Below are 27,988 nucleotides of genomic sequence, written 5' to 3'. Positions count from 1 at the left end.
TAATTTAAACTGTCTATAAAAGTGGCTTGGTAAACGTTTACAGTGGCTTCAGAGTTTTGAACCGTCCTGCTGAGGTTGCGGGATCTATACAGTGTGCGTGGGTTGCCTGGATTGCGGATCGCGATGACCGTCCCGTCGCTGGAGGAGCTGGACTCCTTCAAGTACAGCGACCTGCAGAGCTTAGCCAAGAGTCTGGGCCTACGGGCTAACCTGAGGGTACGGGGCCGGTGGCGGGCGGCGGAAGACGCGTTGGGAAGGGACTGCGCGGCCTTAGGTAGACGCGGTGGGGAGGGACCGAGTCCGCCCCTGGGGCAGTAGATTTGGTTCACGGGGGTCCCTCCAACTCTGCAAAAGTTGGACGGAAAGGGAGCCATAGTCTTCACCTTATTTTGAGGCTGATTTTTGTGGGGGCTCACATAAGGGTATCAATTACGAAATGCAGGCCCAGAAACCTCAAGGAATGCTGGGTCTAATCCCGATTGTTTGGCAGTCGCGGAAATAATTGCCTTGGATTCTGGCAAATTCCAAACAGTCACAGTTATGTAAATTTTAATAGCGTCCAAAATTTCTTGCTACTTTATTTGGGGACCACCCCCGTGGATACATTTTCTATAATGCAGCCTTGATCTAGTATGATCGTTAATTTATTGATCACTATTGTGGTAGTGTTCTGTTTCCACACCAGTACAGTCTTTGACTCTGAGGCTGCAAAATGTTGAGGGTAAATGTGGGGATTCAATTTGGGATTGGGGTTCTGTATTAGAGTCTAATGGAATTTTCCCACATAATGCTAATGTATACTCTGGATATTTGTTCTGCTGGTTGTGGTATTTACACTGAGCCAATGCCTAAAATCAGGCGTCGCAAATGTTTTTAAATGGCTTAAACAAAATAATCAGTGTCCAGGTACCTGTTAGGGCTGATTGATAAAGGAGTGTCTTTGGAGATATTTATGAGCTATGGTGTTCAATGGTTCCCTAATACTTCATAAACAGAGGGTATTAGCTTAAATCCCTTAGGCTTTTTGTCATCTAGCTGGCATCTTTTATCCAGTCCTGCATCCCTGAACACTTGGTACCTTTGTCCATCTTTGTGTCTGCTAATTTTGACCCTTTGGCCTCAGATCTCCTTCTTTCTCCCTCTTCTTTATCTACATGAATAATTTCCAATTACTCTTCACAGTCCAACTGAAATGTCATCACTTACATGTTGCCTCGTCCTATCCCCTCTTCATTCCCTTAGCCGCAGGCCTACCACCCCAGGAGCCCTCTGTGCTTTTTAAACAGCTTAATTTCAAGTAGTGTCTTTGAGCACTTACAGCCTTCCACACCTTGTACTCTGGTTGTTTATGTATGTTATCTTCTCTACTAAAAGTTGAATGAGGATCTCATCCATCCACCTTGGAAGTCTTCACAGCACTAAGTGCAGTACATTTTGCACAGGAGATGATGAATAATTGTGCAGTCTATTCTAGTACTTTTTGGCAGTACTAGAATAATGCACCGGAGGGTAGCAAGAGGGTTACAGTGGAGGCTTGCCACCTGAATTCAGAGCTCTGGCTAACAGTAAGGCCCCACAACCATTTGGATCTCTAAAAGGCTATTGCCAAGTTTAGATCTTTTTCTGAAAGTCCTATCACTGTCTCTTGAGGCACCTGATCTGGGGTGGTCAATTAATCATCTGTTTTCATAGAGGTGGAGAAGTATTTGCCGCTACAGACCCCATTGCCTGCCTAGCACACAATATCTGGCTGGCACATATTAGGTGTCAAATATTTGTTGAGAGGTACTATTTCCCAGACAGATTTGGTCCTACAAAGCCTTATTATAACCAATTATAAAAAGACTCCTTTGGGACAGAAAATTTAACTTGGCCTAGGTATTAAATTATATTAAGGTTATTATTAATTTTGTTGGGTATGACAATTGTATGTGGTATGCTTCTCTCTTTTTTAATCCTTATCTCTTTGTACATCCTACTTAGTATTTACAGGTGAAATGTTATGATGCCTGGGATTTGGTATAAAAGACTCAGAAAAAGAAGGGACTAGATGAAGTAAGAACAGCCGAATGTTGATAATTGTTGAAACTGGGTGATAGATACATGAGCGTTCATTATACTATTCTCTCTACTTTTGTATGTGTTTGAAAATTTCCATAATTAAAATGTTTTAAATTATTTACAGTTGGTACAGCCCAGGAGCTTATTAAATCAAATGAGCTTTTAAAATTCCAACTACATAACAAAAATGAGTAAATCGCTCTAAGAAATTATTAATTTATTTTTTCAAATGTAACAATAAGATTTAAATAAATTTTACCAGTATGATAACATTCTAAATAAATTTAGAGAGAATTAGCTCTTTCGTTCGAGATTCTATTATTAATGATAAAGCAAAATGAAGGAGTCAGTTACTAATATTTATTGTATGGCCACTGGTCCTTTTCTCACTCATGCCCTCACTTTCCTTCTTGCAAGCTTAGATTACAAAGACTGGCACTATTTCCACTTTCTTGCAGCTCCCCTCCCTCACCTGGCAAAACTCTAAGCCTGATTAAACCCAGCTGTGTGCTTAATCTTTGCCTGTACCTAACCAGTTGATCCTGGCTGGAGAAAAATCACCTGAGTTTGTTGACTGAACTTAATTTAAATTTATGACTATAAATCATAAAGGGAGCATTTGATTCTACTACACTTCCTTGGTAGTCATTAACTTTCCCATTTTTGAGGACAGTTATTTCATGTCTTCTTGCCTCAGATTGGTTCCCTTCCCTCACCTGATGACTTTTCCTTATAGGTCATGGAAAAAAATAGATGGAATCAGCTGAGAATTACCTCATCTTTTCACCAACAAACCCTCTAGACAGCCTTCACCTGTCCCCGCCTAGGCTGCCTCCCTCCTATTACAGTAAAAGGGCAGCCTTGCTGTTTATGCTGGGAAATCTGTTGCCTCCTCTACTGTTAGTTATACTTCTGCAATTATCTTCTCTCTCCTACATCAATTTCTCCCACTCTGCTGGCTCATTTCCGTATGCATGCAATCAAATCTTCATATCACCCATCTTTAAAAAAAGAAACAAAAACCCTGTCCTGACCCCACATCCTTCATCTGTCCAATTTCTCTCTTTTTTCCCACTGAAACCGTTCTTATCAAGGCCACCGTGCCCTGCGTCTCTATCCTTACCTGCCCATTAGCAGAGTTTGGCGTGACTGAACACTTCCTTCTGCTCACACCACTTTCTTATCTAGACTTCTTTCAGATTTCATTTTCTTCTGCCTTCCTAGCACTTTTTCCTAGGCTCCTTTGCTGGTTCTTTTTCTCTGCCAAATCTCTAAATGTGGAGTGCTCCAGAGTTGTTCTCTCCTTGGCCTTTTCTCTAACTGCTTTCTTCCTTGGGAAGCGTATCCATTCTCATAATGTTAAATTCATCTAGGACTAATGACTCCCAAATCCACCTCTCCAATGGGACCTCTCCCCTGAGCTGCTGACTCATGTGTTTAAGTGCATCTTCAACAGCATTGTCATTTCACCACAATTAAGATCTCATCCCAATCTCAGTAAATGGTTCAAATCACTGTCGTTCCTTCCTTCACCGCTCACACCCGTCCATCCTGGTCAGCTCTTCCTCCCAAGTATCTTTGACATCTGACCTCTGTGCACCATGTCCAGTGCGCAGGGCTGGACCACAGCACCCTCGTCCTCTGACCCTGCTTCTGCCTGTCTATTGCTCTCCTTGCCGCTACTCTTGCCTCACAGTAGTATTCTCTTGGTACTTGGGTGCTATTTGAAACTTCGAGTGTGTCATTTTTTCCTCCTCAGAGCCCTCCAATGACGTTCCTTACACCTAAAATAAAATCTGAACTCCTCCAAAAGTAATATGAAAAAACTTGGCATGAGCCAGATTTGGAGGGAAATTTTTTTAAAAGAAAACAGCTAACATTGGAGACATTTGAGGAAAATTAATTATGGGCTAGGTATCATACAGAAGATATTAGGAAATTAATATTTTTCCTAGGTATGATAATACATAGAGGTTATGTAGGAAAATATCCCCTTGTTTTTAGGAGATGTGGCTGATGTATTTAGTTGCAAAGTATTATGATGTCTGGAACTTATTTGCAAATAGCTTGGCAAGAAATATTAGGTTCGTGCAAAAGTAATTACAGTTTTTGCAATTATTTTTAACCTTTTAAACTGCAATTACTTTTGTACCAACCTAATACATATTAATATATAGAGAAAGCAAATATGAGACAATAAGAACGATTGTTGCATCTAGGTGGGGAGTATAAATGCGTTTACTACACCATTTCAACTTTCCTATAGACTTGACATTTTTTTACAGTAAGAAGTTAGGAGGAAGAAATCCATACTGCTCACTGACCTGTAAGTGCTGGCCCAGGCTCTCGTCACCTGTCTGAGCTTCCTGCCCTCCTTGCCCCGGTGCTCACCTTTGCCTTCTTTCTTTCCTTCACATTCACCAACCCATCTCAGGGCCTCTGGGCTGGTGTCCCTCGGCTTGGAATGCTCCTTCCTCACATCTTCATCTGCTGCCTCTTGTTCACATCTCAGCTCAAAAGTCACTACCTCAGAGAGGCCTTCGCTGACCATCCCAACCAATATGCTTGACCCGTTAAGCATAGGAAAACATGACGATGCCGATTCACATTCCTTTTTCGGGAAGGAATAAGAAGGTAGTTTCCTGAGGGGGAAGAGAAACTAGGAGTTGCCGTCCCCCAGGACCCTGTAACCATCCTCCTCTCTAAGACTGCCCCGTCTTTGGCATTCCCCATCTTAGGGACCCACTCCACGTTCCACCAGCTGCCCAAGCCAGAAATCCAGGTATAATGAAGTTTCCCTATTCCTCAAGCCTCATATTTATGCTGATTTTACTTCCTAGGAAGGTTTTGAATCCATTTGTACGGCCTCAGCCCTGTTTTAGTTCAGGCCAGTCATCCCTGGTTTCCTACAACAGCCTCCTAGCTGTTTCCCTGTCTTCCATCTTACCCCCATCAAATGCATCCTGCACATTGTTCAGCCATGATCCTTCTGAGGAATGCAAAATTGGTCACCACTCCCCCGCTGCAGACTCTTCAGAGACTGCCCTTTATCCTGAGGCTAAATTTGAAGAGGCTTACAAGGCCTGATGGGATCAGGCCCCTGCCAACTTTCCCAGCATTCTCCCTGACAATTTCCTCCAATAGCTCCATACTCCAGCCCCACTGAACTTCTGTTCTTCAAACTCCACTCTCATGTTTGCCTTCCCATGCTTTCTTTACCCTTTCCCTGCATCCCACTCTCCTATTCGTCCTTCAGACCTCAGCAGCTAGAGCCATCACGTCTTTATCTTAGAACTGGCATGTCCACTTACCTGCTGAAGTCTACCCTAGTGGGCCAGCTTGGTGGCCAAGCCCAATTATGTTCTCACAATAGCCTGAGCGTCCTCGTGTTGGCACTGAGCCCTCTGCATTGCCATTGCCTCTTTCCTTGTCTGACTTCTCCACTCTGCTATGAAATCTGTGAATGCAGAGACCAGTTCTGTCTTGGACATCATTCTATTCCCAGAACCTACCCAAAGGACTTTATATGAATATAAGAACAAGAGAAAATGTTCAATATATCTGTCTTGCTTATTTGATTTTTGGTTTTACTGCTAAGATCTTCAACTTTTCTGCAGGCAGACAAGTTGTTAAAAGCCTTGAAAGCCCACCTTAAACAGGAAGCAAGAACAGAAAACGAAAATCAGGTAAGGTTTTTTTATCACCTATTTAACAGCAAAACAATCATATTTAGTTAATGAATGAGAAACACAATTAGTGATGACTTTTAAGACATGCTATTTATTACCAACGAGGTCATTATTGGAAATAGTAACTCCTTTCATAATAACTATTTGTTATAAATGGCAAAACTGCCTTCTAGTAATTTGTTGAATAAGACCTGATACAAATGCACAGGTTAACTTTGATACAAATGCCAAAAGTTACAAGAGATTGCATGGTATGCCTAGGAAGGGAAATGGATTCAACATCTGAAAAATCCAGGTTAAGTAGCAGCTCTGTCATTTCTTTTTGTGTGACCTCAGAAAACTCAAACTCCTTGATTCTTAGTTTCCTGTTGTATAAAATAACAATAATATCTGCTCTGCTGAATTGACTCGTGTGAGAATCAAATTAAGTGATAACTGTGAAAGTGACTTGTCAACTATAAACCAGTGCTGATGGGAGGGGTTGTAATGGCTGCTGTAGACCCACACCAGAGATTTTGGACAAGTCATGACACCTAAATGGATCAATGAATGCTTCATTAGGGCCAGGATTCTTAACGTGAAATAGAGAAAAATGTTGAAAGGCCTTAAGGAACTGGGCCTCAGGGAGCATCCATTATATATCTGGAAATGAAGGAAATAAAAACATGAACTTCCTCTCCTCTGTCTTTATAGTTTCTATAACTCTTTATATTCCAAGTTATAAACATTTAAAATTTTTTAACATTCCAGCAATATGTGGTGTAACCCAGAGGTACCATTTCTATAGTGGAAAGTTTCTTTTCACTTTCTTCATCATGACTATCCAGGGCGTTGGGAAGTGGGATCCAGAGAGCATCTTTCTACGGTCTTGTAGAAAGCTGTGCTCACCTGTTCTCATTACTCACCTGTTCACCTCCTGGTTGCTTTCCAGTGTTTATTGTCTCGTCTTCCTTATCGCCTTATGACCTGACCTTATTTTGGGTGAATGCATCTGGATGTCCCTTACGATCCTTGCCTCCTGGTTCCTTAACTCCTGTGACTTTCATTTCTACTATTCATCAGCCATCCACTTCTTTGGGCATATCCTGGACCTCATATCCCTTGGAACCATATATAGTACTGTAATATTTCACCTCTGATTAAATAAAACCTTCCCCTGTCTGAGCCCCCTTAGTCTTTCATTCCCAACACATTTACTTTGTACTGTGGTTCTCAACCCAGGTTGTAGGGGAGAATCATTTGGGGAGCTTTTTAAAAATTCTGATATATAGGCCTCACCAAACCCCAGGCCAACTAAATCGCTCTCAGAGGGTGGGGTCCAGGCACCGTAGTGAAATGGACTGGAAAGTCAGGATACAAAGCAGTCTACCCCCCTCCCTCCATGTTCAGAGTACTGGGTGTCTACTGCCCTCTAAAATAGTAGACGATTTCTCTGTACGTAATTAAATGGTTATTAAGCAAAGACCTCTGCCTTCTGACATCCAAGGTCCCCCCAGCACAATAGATTCCTCCACACCTAAGGAACCTCGTAGATCAGATCCCACCAGACAACAAGCACCCCCACACATTCAAGCTCTTAATGAGGTTTTTGCTCTGAAATGATAGATGACCAACAGTCACAGACATCTGAGGAAAGCCTGCAGTTTGAGAGAACTTAGGATAAAGAAAAAGATGACCCTAAAGGAAACAGAGGAAAACAAACAAAAGCTTTAAAAAATATAAAATAAAATAAAGCCCTACAATAACTTACTGATTTATAAACTCTTAGAATCAAGCTACACAAATAAGACAAATGATTCAATTAAGGTTACATAACAGGCTTTAAATACTGTTTACTTTGATACTTAAAGAGAATAGAACACAGAAGTTGAGAAATAAAGGGAGGACAATAAGTGAAGGGAAATACATATGGATGCTAATATCTGCAGATTACAAGGTAGGTGTATATAGTTGTGGAACAAGATTTCAAGGTGTTAAGTATATTTAAAGCTGCAAAGGTAACTAATAGAATGACTAAAGTATTATTCTGTTAGGAAGAAGATGGGAGATGAAAGTGGTACAAATGAGCTAAATTTTAGCATGATAGCTACTAAGAATAGCTATTGAAAATATAAATGAATATCTCATCAGCAAATCACTAGTGACATCTAAGTAACCACCTGAAATTAAGCCTTAGAAATAGGAAGGGTAGGCAGAGAACCAATTACTTTCCTTTATAATCTCTTTAGTATTTGATTTTTAAGGCACATGTATGTATTAGTTTATTTCAAAACATTAGAATTTTTGTATTAAAACATTCCAGAAACACCAAAAACAAGCAAAGCCTTTCCTTTATAGTCGCTAGGTAAGAAAGGCTTCCTCACACCCATGATAATATAGTCATTTATTTTTTCCTAGTGCTTTTATAGTTTTACCTTTTACATTTAAATCTTTCATCCATCCAGATTTCATTCTGGTGTGAGAGAATGGTCACGTTTCATTGCCCCTTTACCACAAAAAAACATTGAAAACAGTTTCTCAGCATCATGTGTTAAATGAATCCAACTTTCCCCCACAAATATGACGCACAACCATTGTCATACAATGATTTCTTATATAAACAGTCTGTTTGGAATGTTCTGGTACATGTACCACACTGTTTCGATAATGTAGCTTTACATTAGTTTGATACTTCAAGTACCCTTCTTACCGTACTCTTATTTTGATCTTCGACAAGTTACTTTGGACTCTCTAAGCCTCAGTTTCCCCATCTGTGAACTGTGGGTAATATTAGTACTTAGTCCAATAAAGTTGTATTAGCTGTAATTATTATCAGTTATAGCATATGCCTAGCATATAGTGTATCTTCAATAAATGAATGAACTTTTAATAATTTGCTTATTTACTCACACTAAGATAACTTTGAATGCTTTCCTAACCTAGTTTTTTTTAGCTTGGGTTATTAAATGTGATTGTTTCTTTTTGAATACTCTGTAATTCTTATCCTTGTCTATAATTTAGTGCTAGAGCATTTTAAAACTATTTTACGTATGTAATATGTTTTTTATTCTGTTTAAATGCTGATTCTTTCTGAGCATTATCACACATATACATAGAACATACACAGGACATGGCAGATTAATGTCTCTCTTTTCAGGATGAAAGTCAAACTTCTGCATCCTCTTGTGATGAGACCGAGATGCATGTTAGCAGCCAGGAACAAGCTGAGGGGGAGCCGGCCGGCCACGTCACCAAAATGAGAAGGTGCAAGACTGTCCACAGGAATCCTGACTCTCAGATGAATGGAAGTGTGCAAACTGAAAACGAGCCACCACCTGTGTCAAAATTGGTATATACTTAGGGAACTTAGTTTTAATTCCCTTCTGATACCAGGTGGTGGTAAACGCTGTGTGCTATAAGCTCCCTGAACGCAAAGACCCGAGTCTAGGCTGCTCGTCATCACCCCCTGGGCGCTGGCCCTCGGGAAACGTTCACTAAGTGTTAAGCACAAATGAAATACTTGTTGAAGAAATACAAACCTTCGTTAAGTGTTTACTTAAGTGAGGTGTAGTAGGTAAGAAGGAAAGAGAAACCAACATCAAATAGCACTTTTTAAAATTTTTCCTAGCTTGCCAGACCTGGCAGTCACGCTTTTCTTAGTCTTTCAGCAGAGTAGACATGTGATTCCAGGGGTTTCCCTCACTTGCTTTGAGAGCGCTCTGGTTTTATTATCTTTTCATTCAAACGTAACTTTTACAATACGTGGTCCTCATACTTATGTTCTAGCTTTGTACAGTCTCTCGTCGTTAGCCTATCTGGGTCTCTTAGTGTTAGTTTCTCATCCCTAAGAGAGCCAATCTTGCCATGGTCCCTTGTATCTCCTAGTCCCCAAATCATACTTTCATGACACTTGGTGAGGAAGAGAGCCAGATCTGCCACTCAAAAATCTTACTCTCCTTTTCACCTTTAACTTCTTTTCCCCCTCGGTTTGATACCTATCTTTGGGAGGCAGTGATTACTTATTTCTATTTTTCTTTAAATATCTGACTATAAGCAATGTTTTTAAAATTTTTTCGTGTTTTTTTTAACTTTGGCCAATAGTGTTTTAGTGGTATATTTTTTGATTGAGGTATAATTGACATGTAACATTAGTTTCAGGTGTACAGCCCAGTAATTCGATGTTTGTATATATTGCAAAAGGACCACCACAGTAAGTCTAGTTAACACCCATAACCATACAGTTACAAAAATTTTTTTCTTGTAATGAGGACGTTTAAGATCTACTCTTAGTGACTTTCAAATATGTCACTTCTTATTTATCATTTAAATCATTTCCTTTTAAAATTTGTAGCAGGAACATTCAGAGGTACAAACAAGTGATCCAGCTGAGTTCCAGAATCAAGAAATGTGGGAAAACCAGGGCCTCAAAACTGTAGCAGAAGTTCCTTCTCCACCAGATGAGAGCCAAGGAGGTGAGAATGCAGTGTCCTTGGGAAAAAGTGGGATAAATGCTATGCCAAGTTACTAAACAGCATATATATATATATATATATATATATATATATATATATATATCCAAAATTGCTACAGTAGCCATAACTCCATCTCCTAGGGTTGCCATAACAAAGTGCGACAAACTGGGCAACTTAAAAGAACAGGTTTATTTTCTCACAGTTCTGGAGGCTGGAATTCTGAAATCAAGGTGTCGGTAGGGCCATCCTCCTGAGACTCTGGGTAGACTCCTTCCTGGCCTCTACCTTCTGGTGGTGGCTCTTGACCCTTGGCGTTTCTTGGTTTGTAGCTGCATTGCTCTAAATCTCTGCCTCTCTCATTACATGGCATTTTCCCTGTGTGTCTCTTTCTTTACATTGTCTTCTTGAAAAGACACCCGTCATATTGGCTTAGGGTCCATCCTAATGACCTCCCCTTCACTTGATTACATCTGCAAAGACCCTATTTCTGAATAAGGTTATATCAAAGTTACTAGACGTTAAGGCTATAGCATATATTGAGGGCAGGGGGAGGGGTGGACACAGTTCAACCCATAACATCATTATAACTTTTAAGGATTTGGCAATTAAAGCAAAAGTTAGAAGCAAATACAGTAGGCCATCAGGTCATCTTTAGTAACTTGAGAAACCAGAATAAATGGTTGTTGGACGTTTAGGAAAGTTGATGTCTACTCAGTAATGAGGAGAGCCTGCATTTTGTCCAGTAGCTCCTGGCTGACTCCAGAGACAGGTACAAAAAGACATGTTTGCCTGTTCAACCAGGGCAGTCAAAAGGGGGCTGCAAAGTCCCAGTGGTGTGGCCTTTTTTATTATGATAAATGCATTCTCTTCTTAGTCTCTAACTCCCTAAAAACCTCTTCCCTAAACTTTCTCAACTAATAGTTTGTTTCATGCACACCAGAAAATTTCAATTCCCCCACACCTAACAGGACCTGGTGCTTTCTGATTTCATTCCTCAGGAAGCCTGCCAATTACAGCAGTGTCTCAGTGTTCATTTCACCCCAGCCAATCTGTCTGGGCACCTGAGGCTTGCCTGAGGGGATCAAGGTAGAAGGTGATCCATTCTAGTGTCCACCATAGAGTTAAATGCAGAAATTCTAATGCTGAACCTTCCCATTTTCCCCAGAATTTTGTGTGTCTTACTAAATCTACCTCTAGGAGGTCGAAGTTCTGATTCAGTAGGTCTCAGGTGAGCCTGGGAGTCTGCTGTTTTTAATAAGCACCCCAGGTAATTTTGGTGCATATGCCTCATAAACCCATTTTAAAATCACGATTTAGAGCAAGTTGTTACGAAATACGACAGTCAGAAGCTGAGGGTGGAATTCCAAATGTTGCTGTTCCACCAACCATTTTATCAAGGAGACTTCGCTCTGGGACTCCTTTTCGATGGTGTGGAGAAAATGAGGGTGGACCCATTAAGCCAGGTTTGCCTAACGAAACACAGGCTGTGAAGAATTTTTAAAACTTCATTTTGACATAATTTCACACTTAAAGTTATAAGAATAGTACCGATTTCCTATGTATCTTTTATCTAAATTTCCCAAATGTTAATACATGTTTTCCTCTTTATCTATATTTATATACACACATATATGTGTTGTATACATTTTTTTTCCTGAACTGTTTGAGAGTAAGTTGTAGATATGGGCCCCTTTACCCTAAATAAATACTTCGGTGTGTATTTCTTAAAACACAAGGACTTTCTCTCACAAATGTACGGAATACAAAAAGTTTATTGATGTGGCTTCATATTCCACACTGCAGCTAACTTTTAAGAAACTACCACTTGTCAAGTTTTAGTGTCGTATCAGAGAAGAATCCACAATTATCTGAAAAGGCTATTAAAATATTCTTCCCTTTCAACCATATATCTGTATGTGGCAAGATTTGTTTTCATATATACTTCAACCAAAACAACATGGTAACATGTTGTGTGCAGAAACAGATAAAATAATCCCACTGCCTTTTATTAAGCCAAATATTAAATTGAAAAAAAAAACACCACTAAATATTTTTGTTAGAAATTTTAGCCATTTTTCATAAATTTATGTTAACTTTTTTTTTTTTTTTTTTATTATTATTAATTAGTTTCAGGTGCACAAGACAAAGCAAAACTTAGACATTTATCATTTATATCCCTCACACTGTGTGAACCCCCCTCCCCCCATCCACTATCCCTCTGTACGTTCCCAAAACCTCTCACCTTATGTTAACATTTTAATGGGCATATTATGTTTAGTGAATCAAATGTTTTTGAATGTCTTAGTACCTAATATGGCACATTGATAGATAATAACTAATGTACATGAACAAAAATTCTTTGGAGCCTCAATAATTTTTGAAAGTACGTAAGAATCCTGAGACTAGGAAGTATGAGAACAGCTGATCTAATCTATAGATACACCGTATTTAGTTTCATCAATTATTTCAATAATTATTCCAATATTTTCATCCAATTATGCCAATAATTTTATCAATTTTGTTCCTTAAAACAAAGGAAGATCTGAGCTCATCCTTTGCATTTCATTGTCATGTTTGTTTAGTCTACTTTAATCTGGAATAGTTCCTTCGTCTTCCTTTGTCTTTCAGGATGTTGACATTTTTAAATACAGGCCAGTTGTTTCTTGGTCCTGGACTTGGTTTGTCTAATGCGTGGTGATGGTTTTGGCCATAATCTTGTGCAGTGATGCTGACAGCACCCCAGAAGGCACCCATGTTGGTTTGTCCTGTGACTGGTCGTGTTAACGCCCATCATCTGGCTATAGTGGTATCTGCTAAGTTGCTCCTCTGTAAAGTTACTATTTTTCCATTTGTAATAGTATCTTGTGAGGAGTGACTCTGAGTCTGTAAATATCCTGTTTTTCATGGAACTGTTCTATGGTTTTAGAGGCAGGGTCCAAACAGAAGCCCCTGGAATTCCTCTTGCTCTATCAAATATGCTCTATCAAATAGTCTTTTTGCCTTATTTTATGGATGCATTAGGGAACCTTAGGGATAGGTGACTTGATAAGTGATATTTCTTGAAAACCCCACTTGCATGTTTTTTAGTAGATTGCCTCAAGTTGAGAAAGATAACAGAATGTGGAAAATGATTATAGGTGGGGGAAAATAGTAAACCTTATACACACCAAGATAACTGGATTTAAAAAACAAAACAAGTACAGGTACGCCTTGCTTTATTGTGCTTAGCTTTATTGCACTTCACAGACGTTGTTTTTCCGCATATTGAAGGCAAGACCCTCCACCAGCAAAAAGGTTACAACTTGCTTTATTGGAGTGGTCTGGAACCGAGCCAACAGTATCTCTGAGGTCTGCCTGTGTAGAAGCAAAGGACCTGAAGAAATACGCCAAAATGCTAATGGTGTTTCTTAGGCTGGTGGGATGATGTGATTTCTGTCATTCTAGTTCTAAAAAATAACATATTCATAGCAAAAGCTCTGAAAAAGTGTGTTTAAATTTCTGGAAAATAACTTCTATACAGGAAGCATAAAATTTCCGCCTCCTTGAAGCATATGAGCTAAAACTAGTGATACTGTAGCTCATTCTTTGTGCTTCTTATGTGCAGTTTCTCCCACCACCTTAGCAGAGCCCATCACATGAATATGCTTCCTGTTAACTTTCAAACATTTCTTAATGGGAAGAATTTTGTTGAAATCTTTCATTAATTCTATATCTTCGGACTCAGGTAATGAAGATTCAAAGGTACCTTCAGAAAGAAAGCGGTTTCTCTGCACAGATGGATTTTCCAAATCTAGAAAAATTAAAAGAACTGCAAGTACTACTCCAAGTAAGTTTTGTGCACAAAGAAACATAACATGATGGTTGGTCCCCCTTGGGCTGCTGTTGGAGAGGCAGTGTATTGTCACAATTTTAAAAGCTGGGATACTGGAACTGGGGCTGGCATCCTTGTTCTGTCATTTTCTAGCTCAGACCTTGGGCAATGTACTTATCCTCAGTAAATCCACTTCCTCAGTTGAAAGTGAGAATGGTTATTCTTAAATGTTATTCTTTTCTTATCCTCTGGACTAAACAAAGATGTCAGTTAGCAGTGAAATGGACAATGGAGAGATTGATAGAATGTTTGATAGTTTGTTTTATTTTCTTTAATTACTGCCTGTTTCATCAGGTTGACATATAGATTTATTGAGACTGGTTTTCCACTTCTGATTTCCTAGCATGGTAGCTTCTAGCATGTAGCAGGTATTCAGTAAATATCTGAGACTGAATGTCTGCAAAATGCTTGGCATAATATCCATCTTGTAATAAATTTTTTTCTTTCCTTTTTTTTCATTTTTTAATAATAAGTCTAAGGGACTCCATTTCTGAGCATGTAATTTGTCTTCCGTATTGACTGGCACATAGAATGTTGATATATATTTATAGTACTTGTAATGCTGCTCAGCATATATTAGAAATTTGTATACTTAATTATACTTAATTAGAAGAGCACAGAGTGGGGGGTCAGCAAACTACTGCCCACCTTGGCCTTAGAACCCTTAAGCTAAAAGTGGTTTTTACTGTTTCAAAGGGTTGTATAAAAGAAATATAAGAGGCCATACCATTCATGGCCTCTAAGCCTAAAATATTTACTATCTGCCTCTTTACAGAAAAAGTTTGCCTGTGCTTGGCATAGAGCTTTCTATGCATTTTAAAATGTCAAATTTGTGATTAAGTAAGGCCATTTGATTAATTGGTGAGGGGAAAGGACAAATCTGTTATTCTTTTCTTATCCTCTAAACAAAGATGCCAGTTAGCAGTGAAATGGACAACGGAGAGATGGTGAATGTTTGATAGTTTGTTTTATTTTCTTTCATTTTTTATTTTTCAGTTACAGTTGACATTCAAGATTATATTAGTTTCAGGTGTACAGCATAGTGGTTAGACATTTATGTAACTTACAAAGTGATCCTATCTGGCATCTTACAGTTATTAGAATATTATTGAGTACCGTGTTTCCCCGAAAATAAGACCTAGCCGGACAATCAACTCTAATGCGTCTTTTGGAGCAAAAATTAATATAAGACCCAGTCTTATTTTAATATAAGACCGAGTATAGTATAATATAATATAATAAAATATATATAATTAATACTGGGTCTTATATTAATTTTTGCTCCAAAAGATGCATTAGAGCTGATTGTCCGGCTAGGTCTTATTTTCGGGGAAACATGGTATATTCCCTACACTGTACTTTTACATCCCAGTAACTATTTTGTAACTATCAATTTGTACTTCTTATTCCCTTCACCTTTTTCACCCAGTCGCCCAACCCCTCTCCCATCTGGCAACCATCAGTTTGTTCTCTGTATCTATGAGTTTGTTTCTGTTTTGATTGTTTGTTTATTTTGGTTTTTAGATTCCACATATAAGTGAGATCATATGGTATTTGTCTTTCTCTGATTTATTTCACTTAGCATAATACCCTCTAGGTCCATCCATGTTGTCGCAAGATACTTTTTAAGATAAATATGTTTTGTCCCTGAGTTTGCAAAAACTAAATGTTTTAAAGTTAAAGTTTTGGCAAAGATGATGTTGAAATTGAATGGCAGGGATGCAAAGAAGAGAATAAATATTAACAGGAAAACAAAGGGCAGGTAAATAAATGGATTTTGTCTTGTTATTAATTTTCATATTTTGTGGAACGTTCTAGACTTTAAGAAGCTTCATGAGGCTCGTTTTAAGGAAATGGAGTCCATTGATCAATATTTTGAGAGAAAAAAGAAACATTTTGAACAGCACAATTTACTTAATGAACCGAAGGTAATTATGTTCTTAATGGGAATAAACTATTTGAAGTTAACATTGATACCGTGTATACACCATGGTTAACACAGCTAGCTTTCCGTCACTACATTAGTGGAATGGATTTGTTTGAGTTTAATGTATTTTCATTATCTAAAATTAACTTCCCACCATGAGAATTTTCATAACCCTCCAGATAAAAGAGTGAATCCTCACTATATAGAACCAATTCCAAGTTGGAACGAGTTTTCTTTTCCACAGTCAGGCACTGTGCCTACCACTTTTGCTGAGGATGGACTGATACCTGGCTGAAGCCATCTTCTTTCCCTGTCATGCACCTAAAGGAGGAAGGGGTGACTAACAGTGGCTAACTTAAAGGCTTCCAGTGATAACTGAGCTCCCTGGGAGGCCTTCAGTCCAGGTCCTACTGGACTCAAAGCCCCTTCAAGTAAGAAAAGGTGATGAAGTCAACCCCGAGGTTGAGTTAGCAGAGTAGTGAGTTGATAACATCCTAGAAAGTTGATATTATTGTCCTACGTGGTATCTGGTGTTAAAGGGCTACCACATAGAGGGCCGGGAAACATTTGTTTTATAATTTAATAATACATAACAATCTGCCTCTTTCTCAAAAAGAATTTGAGGCAATTCATTGTATTACACACAACGCAAAACAGTATAATGTCGTTTTTACACTTGATCTTAGCCAAAAGGCCGAGAAGCGATAAATGTCGTTTTTAAAAGGGCAGAAAATGCCACTGTTAGCAGGTACATTGTTTATTATATCATTCACTTGGTTGAGTTTTGAATTTTCTGATACTAGTGCCAGTAAGGAAATGCACTGGATGGTAAGTTCTAAATAATTTAAAAAAAAAACACAAAAAAAACAAAACAAGCTTCTTAGTGAGAAACTTAGTCTCGGATAATAAACATTCATTTAAACAGTATTTATAAAACCACTGTTATCACACTTGAAGACACTGTTTGTCAACCTTCTAGCAAACAGCGCCAAAGCCAAGTCCTGGCATTAAACATCTCCATTCTTTCATGCTTATCTAACCACAAGGGTGGAGAATTCAGACAGGAGATCATTGGGATGCCCATAATGAGACTTTCTTAAATATTAGCTAGGAATGGGTATCACCACATTCCCAGTTGAATACTGGCGCAACAGGCCTATGCTGACACTTTATAGAAAGTCGGCATTTGGCTTCCTTTTTTACATAGGCATGAGCTAGCTGCAGATATGCCTGGAAGCAGGGCCACTCATCTTGCTTATCATGACGCTGGGTCTACTTAAGTACTTGACTGAAAATCAAGCTTTCTGTACTACATAATATTGATGAATTAATTTTCCGGGTAAGGATCAAATATATGGTGAGGGAAAGAGAACTGACTCTGGGTGGTGAACACACAATGGGATTTACAGATGATGTAATACAGAATTGTACACCTGAAATCTATGTAACTTCACTAACAATTGTCACCCCAACAAACTTTAATTTAAAAAAAAAAAATTTCCAGGTAAAAGTTAAGGGCAGAACAACTGCCTCAACCATAAACTTGAGTGTATCCTTGAAGATGTGTTGAATAAATGAGTAGCTTATCTTATTTTTTTAGTGACAGCCCCATCTGAATGAGTTCTAAAATCCCACCCCACTCATTATTTAAGAAACTGGCCAATCAGATGCGTTATTTGGTATGACCTACCTGGAGACTGGAGAATAAAAACAGTTTCAGTGACTTTGCCATAGTTGAGATGAAGTTTTCTTGACAGTTGACATGTTTTGGGATTAGTCATTTGGATAGTGATAGACAGTGATAAATGAGCCAAGATCTTAGAGAAAATCATCCTGCCCGTGACCAGTCTCTCCTTGACTTTCATAATCAGAGAAGGAAGACCTGTTTAATTTGGTTGCCAAATATCTCTCTACAAAGATCAGAAAGCTTGTGCCCCAGAGATGGCTGTTTACTTTGTTAACAATGGGAATGATCAAAATTTTTAATCTTTGATAATATGAAAAAATCCCAATTGAATTGACATTTCTTTGATTCAGTTACATGCTGTTTGTATGTTATATATCTTCATATGTTATAATTGGCTGTTTCTCTGAATTTGCTTTTTCTTAATTTTTGCATATTTATGAGCCATGAATCTATATTAATGATACATATGTTACAAATATTTTCCCACAGTTTATCTTATAACTATATTAATAGTGTCTTTTACCTTGTGGAAGGTGCTTTTGTTTTTAGTTAAATCTATCCAACTTTTCCTTTGAAGGCTCTGAATTTTTTCTCATGTGCTCCCTGTCCCAAGATTATAAAAATATGCTCTTTAATTTATTTTTATTGCTTTTATTATTTTTCCCTAATCTTTAACCCACATTTTTATTTTTGTGTATGATCTGATATGATTGAGCTCTTTGCTTTGTTAGAACAAGATTTTTATTGCTAAAAGAAAGGGAGGAATTGATTACATTGCTAACAAAATGAATTAATACTACTAGCGTCAGCAGTATAATGTTGTATGTGAAAAAAAGTCAAAATGATTGGTACTCAGTGCAAGTAAAATCACTGATACATTATAAGGTACTCGAACAGAGATGTAGAGTTGATGGTCCTGTCACCAAGTGTGAACTGCGAGGAGACGCAGTGTGGCACGGGGAATTTTAGGGAAGAGAGAGAAGGCATAAAAGGTGAGATTAAATATAACATGCTTAATACATCTAACTTGGGTTCTCTTACGGTAAAGATGTGTATTTACCAAATATTTTAGTTTTAAATTTGTCTCAACATTAGAATCTCCTCTGTATGTCAGATGAGAAGTTAACATAATTCTCTAGTTGTTCGTATTTCATAGGATATAATTGAATTTTTTATCTTTTGGCTTTACGTTGTCAGTTTCAGTAGTCCTCCTCTGTTGTCAGGTAATGAAGTTAGATTTCTTCTGCTTGCAGCAGAGCTTAGCCTGATGATAGCAAACCATTCAATTATTCTTTGTGCCTTGACAGTATCTAAAAAAATAACCCAAGTGGAACTCTTTCCAGCCATTTCAAAGAAAGCATTTCCCTCCCTCCCTTCTTTTCTTTAGTTGTTTCCCCTCCACCCCCAAAGAAATTTTAAAAGCTGTTGGGGGTAGAGGGGACAGGTAGGGGTGGAATTACTCGTAGATTCCACATGCTAATTATATAATAGGTTCTTCTTTGAGTTCATATTTAATAAACCGCATGTCGTGCTCTCAAAGTTACCGTGTGTCCACTAGAGAACCTAGTTATTCTCCCTCTCTGGCCACACGGGACTGTTTAAGCCACGTTCTTTCTCTAGTTAAAAACTACCATGGGTACGTGGGATCTGAGAAAGGCTTTCTGTACCACATTACTCAGCACAACCAAACGTTACTCTTCAGTCAGTCACCATAGCGACACAGGTGTAGGGAACTGCCAAACCTGCCAGGCAGGTAGGATAGGATGAGGTAGTGGGGATGAAACAAGGATAAATATGGGTGCTCTTCTGCACTTTGCCAGAAAGACAATATTAAGAGACCAAGCTTCAACAGTGCATTTCCCTTTGTTCAGAAGCAGCTCGTCACGAAGGGAGTGGTGACAACTCCAGTTGGTGTCCAAGGAAGACTCTCTGTGGCTTGTACCCCCACAAGCCAGCGGCGCTCTCAAGGCCAGTCGCGGGGCGCTGCAAGTCGGAGCACCTCGTGTGTGAAGGGGACGGTCAAGCGCTCCACTCTCTCGGCAACTAAAATGAATGTCAGGTAAAGCGGAGCTCCAAAATGTGACCGAGGACAAGGGCTCAGAGCTGTATATCTTCTAGTACACGTCACAGGGACTACGTCAAACATGTTTTCAGGTTGATGAGCAAGAACAAGAACGAGGATTGGAACAGAGAAAAATCAGTAAATGGCTTTATAAGTTCTGATCTTTTTAAAGTTGTATTTGGTTTTCTTGTTTCATCCAACTTTCCTAAGCTTACATTTGATTCATAATGAAAGATAGAAAATAAGGTATATATGGATATTTTTTCATTTTATTGGTTTAATGTATGCCTGCAAAGATATGTAAAGAGAAATTTTCCATTGACTTAAAGTTGAAGCTAAAGCCCTACAGAAAATCTCTCAATGCGGTGAACTAAAAAGTGGACTCGTCCTAAAGTATAGATACTATATAGCACAACGGGTACTCCAGTATCATAGCTATATCATACTCCATTGAGCCCTGTTTTCTTGTACCTTTCCGGACAGCAGGGTAGCCCTCAACTATGACTCTCCCCCAAATTGTATTCTCCTTTTTTAAGGGCACTTGCAGCATCTAATAGAGCTGGTGCATGGTAACACTTCCCCAACATGTACAATTATCTGACATAGTTTCTACATCTTAAAAACACTCTGAAGTTTGGAGTTCTATTTATTGAGTTAGCTGGGAATATGAGGTACCTATAGTTGGCAGTTCTGATTGTATTTAACACTATTTAAGAACACCATGGTCAGGCGTCAGCCCTCGTTTCATTGCAGTGTACAGAACAGCCTGGACTTCACACCGTCTGTCCTCGCACATCCAGTTTTTTTTTACTCTGTTGTAGCCTTTGGTAATTTTGGGTGTTGATTCAGGATCAGCATCAAATCTTTAGTTGTAAGGCCAGAAGTCCCCTTCTGTTAACGCTCCGCCACAAACCCTTTGTATATTTTCTATCTGTCATTACTAGATTTTCATTAAACCTAAGATACCATCAACTGAAGACTTACCATTATTTTATGAACCCGTTAGAATAGTCACTGCCAGCTAACTATGACATGTTATAAGGTGTAAAACACATCCCAATTTCAGAGATGTTAAAATGTAGGGAAACTATGCATCAGATAACCAATGAAATTCATTTATGGCAGTTTGCTATGAGTAGAGAATAGGCTTATGTGCCATTCAAATGAGTGATACTCTTCTGATGAGATGTAAGATCTGTTCTTACCACTCACTTGGCACAGCAGTCTCCTGTTCCCTCTGACTTGCCATCACCAAGAAGAGGAGAAATAAGGGGAGCTTCTTCGAGCACCTCCTAAATTATAACTTGAGGCCTGTGGGCATCTCTTTCGAGCTCTGCCTTGTACTATCATTGTTAGCCAAGACTGGGAGAGAAGAGAATACAAAGCCATATTTTACAAATAGCCAAAGTTGATAAATGATTAGCATCAGGGTTTTAAGACCACGTCTATTCTGCAAAAGAGGTTCATTTGTGTAACAGTATTTATTGAGGCCCTTTCACTGCTTAGTGATGGAAAAGCTTTTGTTTATAAGCTTGATGCAAGTTACTCAATGTCTTGTACTCCACCGTCCTATTTAGATTTTCAGCCACTACTAAAGATAATGAGCATAAGCGTTCACTAACCAAGACTCCGGCCAGAAAGTCTCCACATGTGACCATATCTGGAAGTACCCCAAAAGACCAGGCTGTGCTTGGGACACACAAGTTAAAGACCACAAAGGGGGATTCTGTTGCAGGTAAAAAAAAAAAATAAAAACAAGAAAACTTTTGGTTCATCTCTAAGCCATGTAACTTCCTAAAATTATTAAGTATATCTGTTTCCTTAAAGCCTCTGCGTATCTATAAAATCAAAAGCAAACATTTCACCATAGCATTTTTTTCATTTATACTGGTGAGGGAAAAGCCAGAGACACAAACGAAAAACTATCTGCCTGAGGACTCCATCCTGTCCGAAGGAGTTCTGAGATGGTGACCCTCCCTGAGGAGCATTCAGCCCCTTCTTGGACTCAGGAATGGATTAGGAGGGTCACGGTATTCATTCCAGCCTCTGAACGGTCCTGCAGGACTCTGAAACTAACAGGATTCCAGAGTTCCTGGACTAAGTGCTACACTGGTGACTAGTACCCTGGGTTAGCCAGCATAAGCCAGCTAGATCCTCTTGTAACCACTGTGTACTTCATCATCATCTACAAGGACCAGGCAGTTTTCAAAAGAACTGTAATAGCCGTGTGAAGGTTTAAAACAGTATCACAGTACAGGTTGAGGCCTGTATTCAAACTGAGTACGTCAAGATTCTCCTGAGAGTCCTATTGAATATGTCAGTCGAGAGCCTTGATTACACAGAAAGGATTGTCAGGTTCCCTGACACTAGAGGAATCTAGCAGGCTCTTCAGACTAGAGGAGAGGATTGTTGTTGGTAATAATCAGTGTGGGGACTCTGCTTGAGGATTTCTTCATGCCTTAGAGACCTAAATTGAATAGTGAGACTGACAATGAAATTTCAAGAATCCAGAGGTGGGAATAGTAAGTTTATATGATTCCTCCGCTCTCATTCCCACCCTAACCCTTAACTAGACCAGCAAACAAACATTCCATGGAACATTCTAGGTCATCCTGTAGGATGGGAAGAAAGGGGCAGAGGGGAGTGCTGAAAGATGGAGAGTGGGCTTGCCTAAGGTATGACACTGTCATTTTACAAAGAGCACTACGCTGCCTGGGCTCACTGAGCAGTAGCCACCTGCCTTATAATGAGAAAGGGCTCACACATGCTCACAGATAAAGACAGGAGGCAGAAATGAAAGGTTTACCATATTCTGAGCTTTCTCCTCTAAGTAAATCAGGGGTGTGCCCAGTTAGGATTGGATTTTTCCCCCCAATTATCAAATATGAATTTTATAGAAACAAAATCAAGCTATGATTTTTTTTCCCTGTGATTTGCTTTATGCACTCAGCATAATGTTTCAAGAATCGTCCTGTTGAGAAATGAGCTAAAGTTCATTCATTTTCACTGGTATGGTTAATTTCAATTATCAATTAAATAGTTATTTCAATTTTAGTTTTACTGCTTGTGGACATGTGAGTATTTCCAACTTTCCTTACGTATGGTGTAGCTATGACCACTCTTGAACATGTCTCCTGTACAATGTGCAAGAGTTTCTCTAGACCTGGGGTGGGGCTGCTGATGAGAAGGGTATGTAGACATTTAGTGCACTGGTTGAATTGTACCAATTTACACGCTCATCAGCACTGTGACCGCCCCATTGCTCCCCTCCCTCCCACCACTTTATACTGATACAATGGGGTAGCTTACGCATAGGCATTTTGTGCTTTTCTGTTATGTTTAACTAGATCGTCCTAGATCCTGGCTGCTAGATCACATATAGGCACGTGCTAACATTTGACAATGGCCTGAGTGCAGCCTGTGAGCGGAAAGGATTATAAAATGTGTGCCAGATATATGGTGCCCCACTGTAGCAAAAATTTGGCTTACTGAATTATACCATCCTGGTGTATTTTTAACTTTTATGGTACAAAATTTCATTCTTAAATAACAGCCTTTCTTAATAACAACCAGAGCCATGAATGTTTTCCTGTGATTAGGTTCTAATGTGATTAGGTTCCTGCAGGCTTACATCTGTGTTAATGAAAATGTTACTATTAATAATATATCATTTTTAAGAAGGATACTTAATATCAGGGAAATGGCCTGAAAAATTACCCAGTTAATTCTTCAAACAGGATTCTAAACTTCTTGAGGGTCCTAGAAAATGTCATAATGTTTAGACTAGTTGGGGAGCTGCTAATAAACAGGAAACAAATCTCAGTGGTTAGCTCTCCTCAGTTATTCTTTCCTCCCCTTTTCTCCTTTTTAACCCTCCATCTGATTCAGACTGTTCATATAGATTATATTTCTAAGATCGAGAATGATACTTTAATAAACTATAACAGGATAGCAAGTTTTTTTTTTTTCTAATTAAACTCTTGGGTTTTCTGTGTTGGCTTTTTTTAGTTGTTACCCCTTTCAAGTTCATGGCTGAAGCAGCACAGACTCCAGTCTCCCATAGGAAACCAGTGTTTGATCTCAAAGCAAGTCTGTCTCGTCCCCTCAGCTATGAGCCACACAAAGGTATGTGGGGATGTTTTGAGGTACAAGACATGCGATGACATAAGATTAACCAACTCTGCATCTGAGGATGTAAAAATTCTAGTGACAGTGGCAGCAGTACGTGACCACAGCCATTCCTGCCCCCACATCCCTATGACCCATAATTAAAAAGAATGTCCATTAAATACTAAATAATTGATTCCACTTAATTTTTTTGTTAATCAACGACATAGTTTCTAATCAGTATTACTATAAAAAATTAATAAAATTTCAGCCAAAATCAAGAAACTTAGAGAAGTTAGCCTGTAGGTAAATGAATGGTCTCTTTATAGCTTTCAAAGGATCCCAGGCTGGCTGGGAACCACCAGTCCAACAACCTGGGAAACTTATTGGCCAGATGTCACTCTTGGGCATATATTAAAGTAACCTTATATCTATTTAAAATATCAATACTTAATGTGATCCATCTTTCAGTACTTTTGGAATTACTTTAAAACAAAGAATCATGTTTATGTAACAGTGTTTGTCTCTAACTTACTAATGTCAATATAACAAATATAATTAAAACAAAAATCTTATTTAGCAGTGAGAGTCAACTAAACTGGTAAAAATCTTTTGTCACACACCCCATTTTTTTCTCCCCAAGTTTTCTCATATTTGGCAATGGCAGAAACCTAGCGGTCCTCTTTGGCTCCCCAGTCTCTCTCAGACCCCATATCCTGCCCCTCAGCTAGTCCTTTCGCCTCTACCTTTGAAAGAGATCTTTAATCCACTTGGTCGAGGTCATCATCATCTCTAACCCAGGCTTCTAGAATAGCCTCTCTACCCCACTGCAATCTTAGAAACAAACCAGAGCACATCACTGCCTTGCTCAGAACCTCCTAAGGTTTCCCATCTCTCTCCCCAGTTCAGTCGTCGCCTCCTCCCTTCCCTGACTTTGTGCCAAACACACAGGTGTTTCAACTCCTCAAACACACCCAGCTTATTCCCACCTCCAGGTCTTTGAACTTGTTATCCCTCTGCTCCAGCTGGAATACATGCTATTCCCGCAGACCTTTGCATAGCTGCTCCCTCATCTCAATGGGGCATGTACTCAGCTGTCACCAACTCAGGCCTTTCCTCCCTGCCCTCCTTCCCTCCTTCCACACTCTTTACTCCTCATCCTGTTTTACATTTCTTCCTAGCATGTGGTACCACCTAATATTATGTGACTTGACTGCCACCTACCTCTAGCACTGGAATGGAAGCCCAGGACAGCAAGGGTGTTTGATTGCTTGTTTCACTGCTGTGTCCTCAACACCTACAACAGTCCCTGGCACATACCAGCTGCTCAAAAAGTATCTGTGGCAGGAATGACTGTGCCCACCACTAACTTGGACTGACAGCAGAAAATCGGGATGAGAACTTCATCTGTGCTTCTTATGTTCATATCCAAGACAAGTTACTTAGTTCCTTTATGGAAGGGAAAATGAGTACTACTTCAAATGTTGGTAATTAAATGATGCAAGGGGTGTGAAAGTGAGTTTTATAAAATGGGCAATACCACCAATGACAATCACTGGTACTCGGAAGTAAGTCATAAACTACAGCAATACGTAAACATCTGGAAATTTGGTCCAAATTCTGAAGCCAACAAAATATTCCTACTCCTTCTATCCCAAATGCATTTAATAGATAACAGTAATAGCAAACTGCACAGGTGAAATGCTACTTTTATATTAAACATAATACCTAATGCAACCTTGGGATAAACTACTTGGTTGTGATGGCTTCTTTTAATGTGCTAAAGAAGAGTTGTTGGACTTTTTCAGTATTAGGATTTTTCCTGTGACTTTCCAAGGATTAAAAAGTAGAACACATATTTTTTTTCAGAGAAAAAAATGTGGTTTATATCTGGAATATGAAGTTGAAATTAATAGACTTATACTGGCAAATGTCTATTAAAAAGTAAAAATGGTGATAGCAAGTAAGTAGCCATAGATGAACCAAACTGGGAAGATAAATACAAGAACCGTCATAAATCTGTCCTTGTCTCTGTTCTAAACTAGGAAAACTGAAACCATGGGGATCATCTAAAGAAAATAACGAGCATGTAAACAGAGTTAGCTTCCGTAAGAAAACTTACAAACAGCCTTGTCTCCAGACCAGGTGAGTACATAATTACCCAGTTCTATAAGTCTTTTAATTTTGAAAGACTGTATATAAAAGCAGAGCCTTTGAGGGATAGCGAGTCTCAATAAGTGGTGTTTAAAGAGGCTAGAAGTGCAATCACATATAGAACTTTCTATAAGTACATGTGCCTAGGCCGCACCACAATGGGTTCTACACAACGGGTTTGAGGTGGGGCCCAAGCTTCTGCATTGTTTGGGAAGCTCTACAGGTGATGGTGATTCAGAAGAGGACCCAGATTCAGAGTATGGCCCTTATGTGACCTACCTGCCCACACAATGCACCTGGATACCCCTCCAGACACAATCCAAGTGCCCAGGGTACCTAGGTGTGCAGGTGGATGTAAATTCCTCACTCCCAGCGAAACCTCGGTTTCAACGCCCTACCCAGGGGAAACCCCGGGATGGTCCTTAGACTTTCTTCTGCATGAAAACCAAGTTCAAGCCAGAGCTCACCCTGAGCTACAGCTGATCTTGGCTATGTCGATTCCCTGCATGAAACCCTCCTGACATATGGTACCTGTCATTTCACTTGCCTATATTCAGCTGCCATCAAGACCTTTACTAACTATATTTGCTATTAAGATCATTAACATGATCCTGGGCTTCCCCCCCCACCCCAATCCCTTTCAGAAAAACATAGTAGCTTAAGTCAGTAGACCCTAGTTCCTAGTTCTAGCATTTTCACTAGACTGTAATTTTGAGCTTGACCTTTGACTTTGAGGTAGAGACTTCATTTAAAACAACAACTATAAGGGTCAGAGTCAATCACCAAGGTGCCTCTGGTTCCAGTTCCTTGTTTGACCATCTTATCTGCATTAAGATGAAAAGGAAAACACCAATTTCCAGTCCTTTAACAAGACAGTGATTTACAAGTGTGGCTTCCATCACAGGGACACCAGATAGGGCAGTGTCCTGTGAGTATCCTCCAAGTGTGCTAGATGTCGTTTTAAGTTTGGACGTTAGTCTAACAACAAGTGCTTTGAAGTGGTCTGTTGTGCAGCCTCACTAGAACCTAACATGTACCTGTCCCTCTTAGGGAGGAGCAACGGAAGAAACATGAGCAAGCACGAAAGGAGAAGAAAACAAAGGTTTTGGGAGCTCGGAGGGGCCTCATTATGGCTGCAGATTAATAGCTTTTTAGCATTCTGTAAATATTCCTTTATTCTGAACCTTTTTGTTTTGTAAATATTTTCATACTGTCCTCACTTTAGTCGAGATCTTTTTCTGCTCTTTGTTTATAATGTGTTGTGTTGGTAGGTTCCTCACATGCTACTCTGAAAAGATGTTATTACCTTAAAGCTCACAAATTCTGCAAAATGTTTTTAACCTAAGTCCCTGTACAATTCAGTTTTCTATAGATTTTTGACCAAATTTTTAATGTCAAATTCCCTCTGCTGGCACTAACATGAACAAAACTGCAGTTCTCTTCTAGGCAAAAGCATTTACCTGATGGTAGCTAGTTGTACCACAGGCTTTAATAGAAGTTGAACGATAACGTGTTATGAATACTGTAAGCTGGGAAAAACCATCACTTCATCCTCTAGAGAATCTAGTAGTCTTAGTGAATCTGTGGGCCATGTGGGTCGATTATGGCATCAGTATTTTACCTATGTGAAGAGTTGTGCTCAAGCTTATGTGCACCTTTGTTCAGATCACTTCATGTAATTACCATCCGTCATTCAATAGATTCTTAAAAACTATAGCTCATTCTAGCCTTACTTATTTAAAAATACACAGGGCCATACTGCAATTTGAGGAGTGCTACTTTAAGGATTACTATGCTCTGTCAAACCTAAATCTTATTCAATTTATGGGAAGGACTAACGTTGCTTAGTATCATATCCATGTTGCACCTAAGTGAAGTTTCTGAGTTTTGTACTGCTTAAGATTTTCATAAATAAATTTTTTTTCTCATGGTGGTAGACTCATTCTTTGTAAACACTTTGGCTTCCAAGATTTAGGTGA

At 39.1% G+C, this 27,988-nt stretch overlaps 1 protein-coding gene across 2 annotated transcripts; it reads left to right on the top strand.

Annotated features, from left to right (window-relative positions):
- The first annotated feature begins 22 nt into the window (after positions 1–22).
- NUSAP1 (nucleolar and spindle associated protein 1) lies at positions 23–27,939 on the top strand. Of its 2 annotated transcripts, none has more exons than XM_074327897.1 (11): positions 23–216; positions 5,679–5,747; positions 8,887–9,078; positions 10,081–10,201; positions 13,926–14,027; positions 15,891–16,000; positions 19,561–19,745; positions 21,326–21,483; positions 23,757–23,873; positions 25,901–26,000; positions 27,060–27,939. In XM_074327897.1, exons 1-11 carry the CDS (start codon positions 124–126, stop codon positions 27,151–27,153), a joined length of 1,341 nt encoding a protein of 446 aa, XP_074183998.1. In that variant the 5' UTR covers positions 23–123; the 3' UTR covers positions 27,154–27,939. The 2 variants fall into 2 exon arrangements, with proteins under 2 accessions (XP_074183998.1, XP_019581011.2); XM_019725452.2 differs by having other exon boundaries at positions 24–216; positions 19,558–19,745.
- The last annotated feature ends 49 nt before the right edge of the window (positions 27,940–27,988 follow it).

Source organism: Rhinolophus sinicus, linkage group LG03, assembly GCF_036562045.2.
Source record: "Rhinolophus sinicus isolate RSC01 linkage group LG03, ASM3656204v1, whole genome shotgun sequence".
Lineage (NCBI taxonomy): Eukaryota > Metazoa > Chordata > Mammalia > Chiroptera > Rhinolophidae > Rhinolophus > Rhinolophus sinicus.
Note: the sequence above shows the minus strand (reverse complement) of the source record. Positions and strands in the feature narration are given on the sequence as shown.

Bases quoted from the DNA above. Each gene is read 5' to 3' on its own strand.
- NUSAP1 (XM_019725452.2), top strand. From the start codon at position 124: ATGACCGTCCCGTCGCTGGAGGAGCTGGACTCCTTCAAGTACAGCGAC. The intron at 16,001-19,557 runs GTAATTATGTTC...CCCTTTGTTCAG, and splicing joins ATTTACTTAATGAACCGAAG to AAGCAGCTCGTCACGAAGGG. The intron at 19,746-21,325 runs GTAAAGCGGAGC...CGTCCTATTTAG, and splicing joins GCAACTAAAATGAATGTCAG to ATTTTCAGCCACTACTAAAG.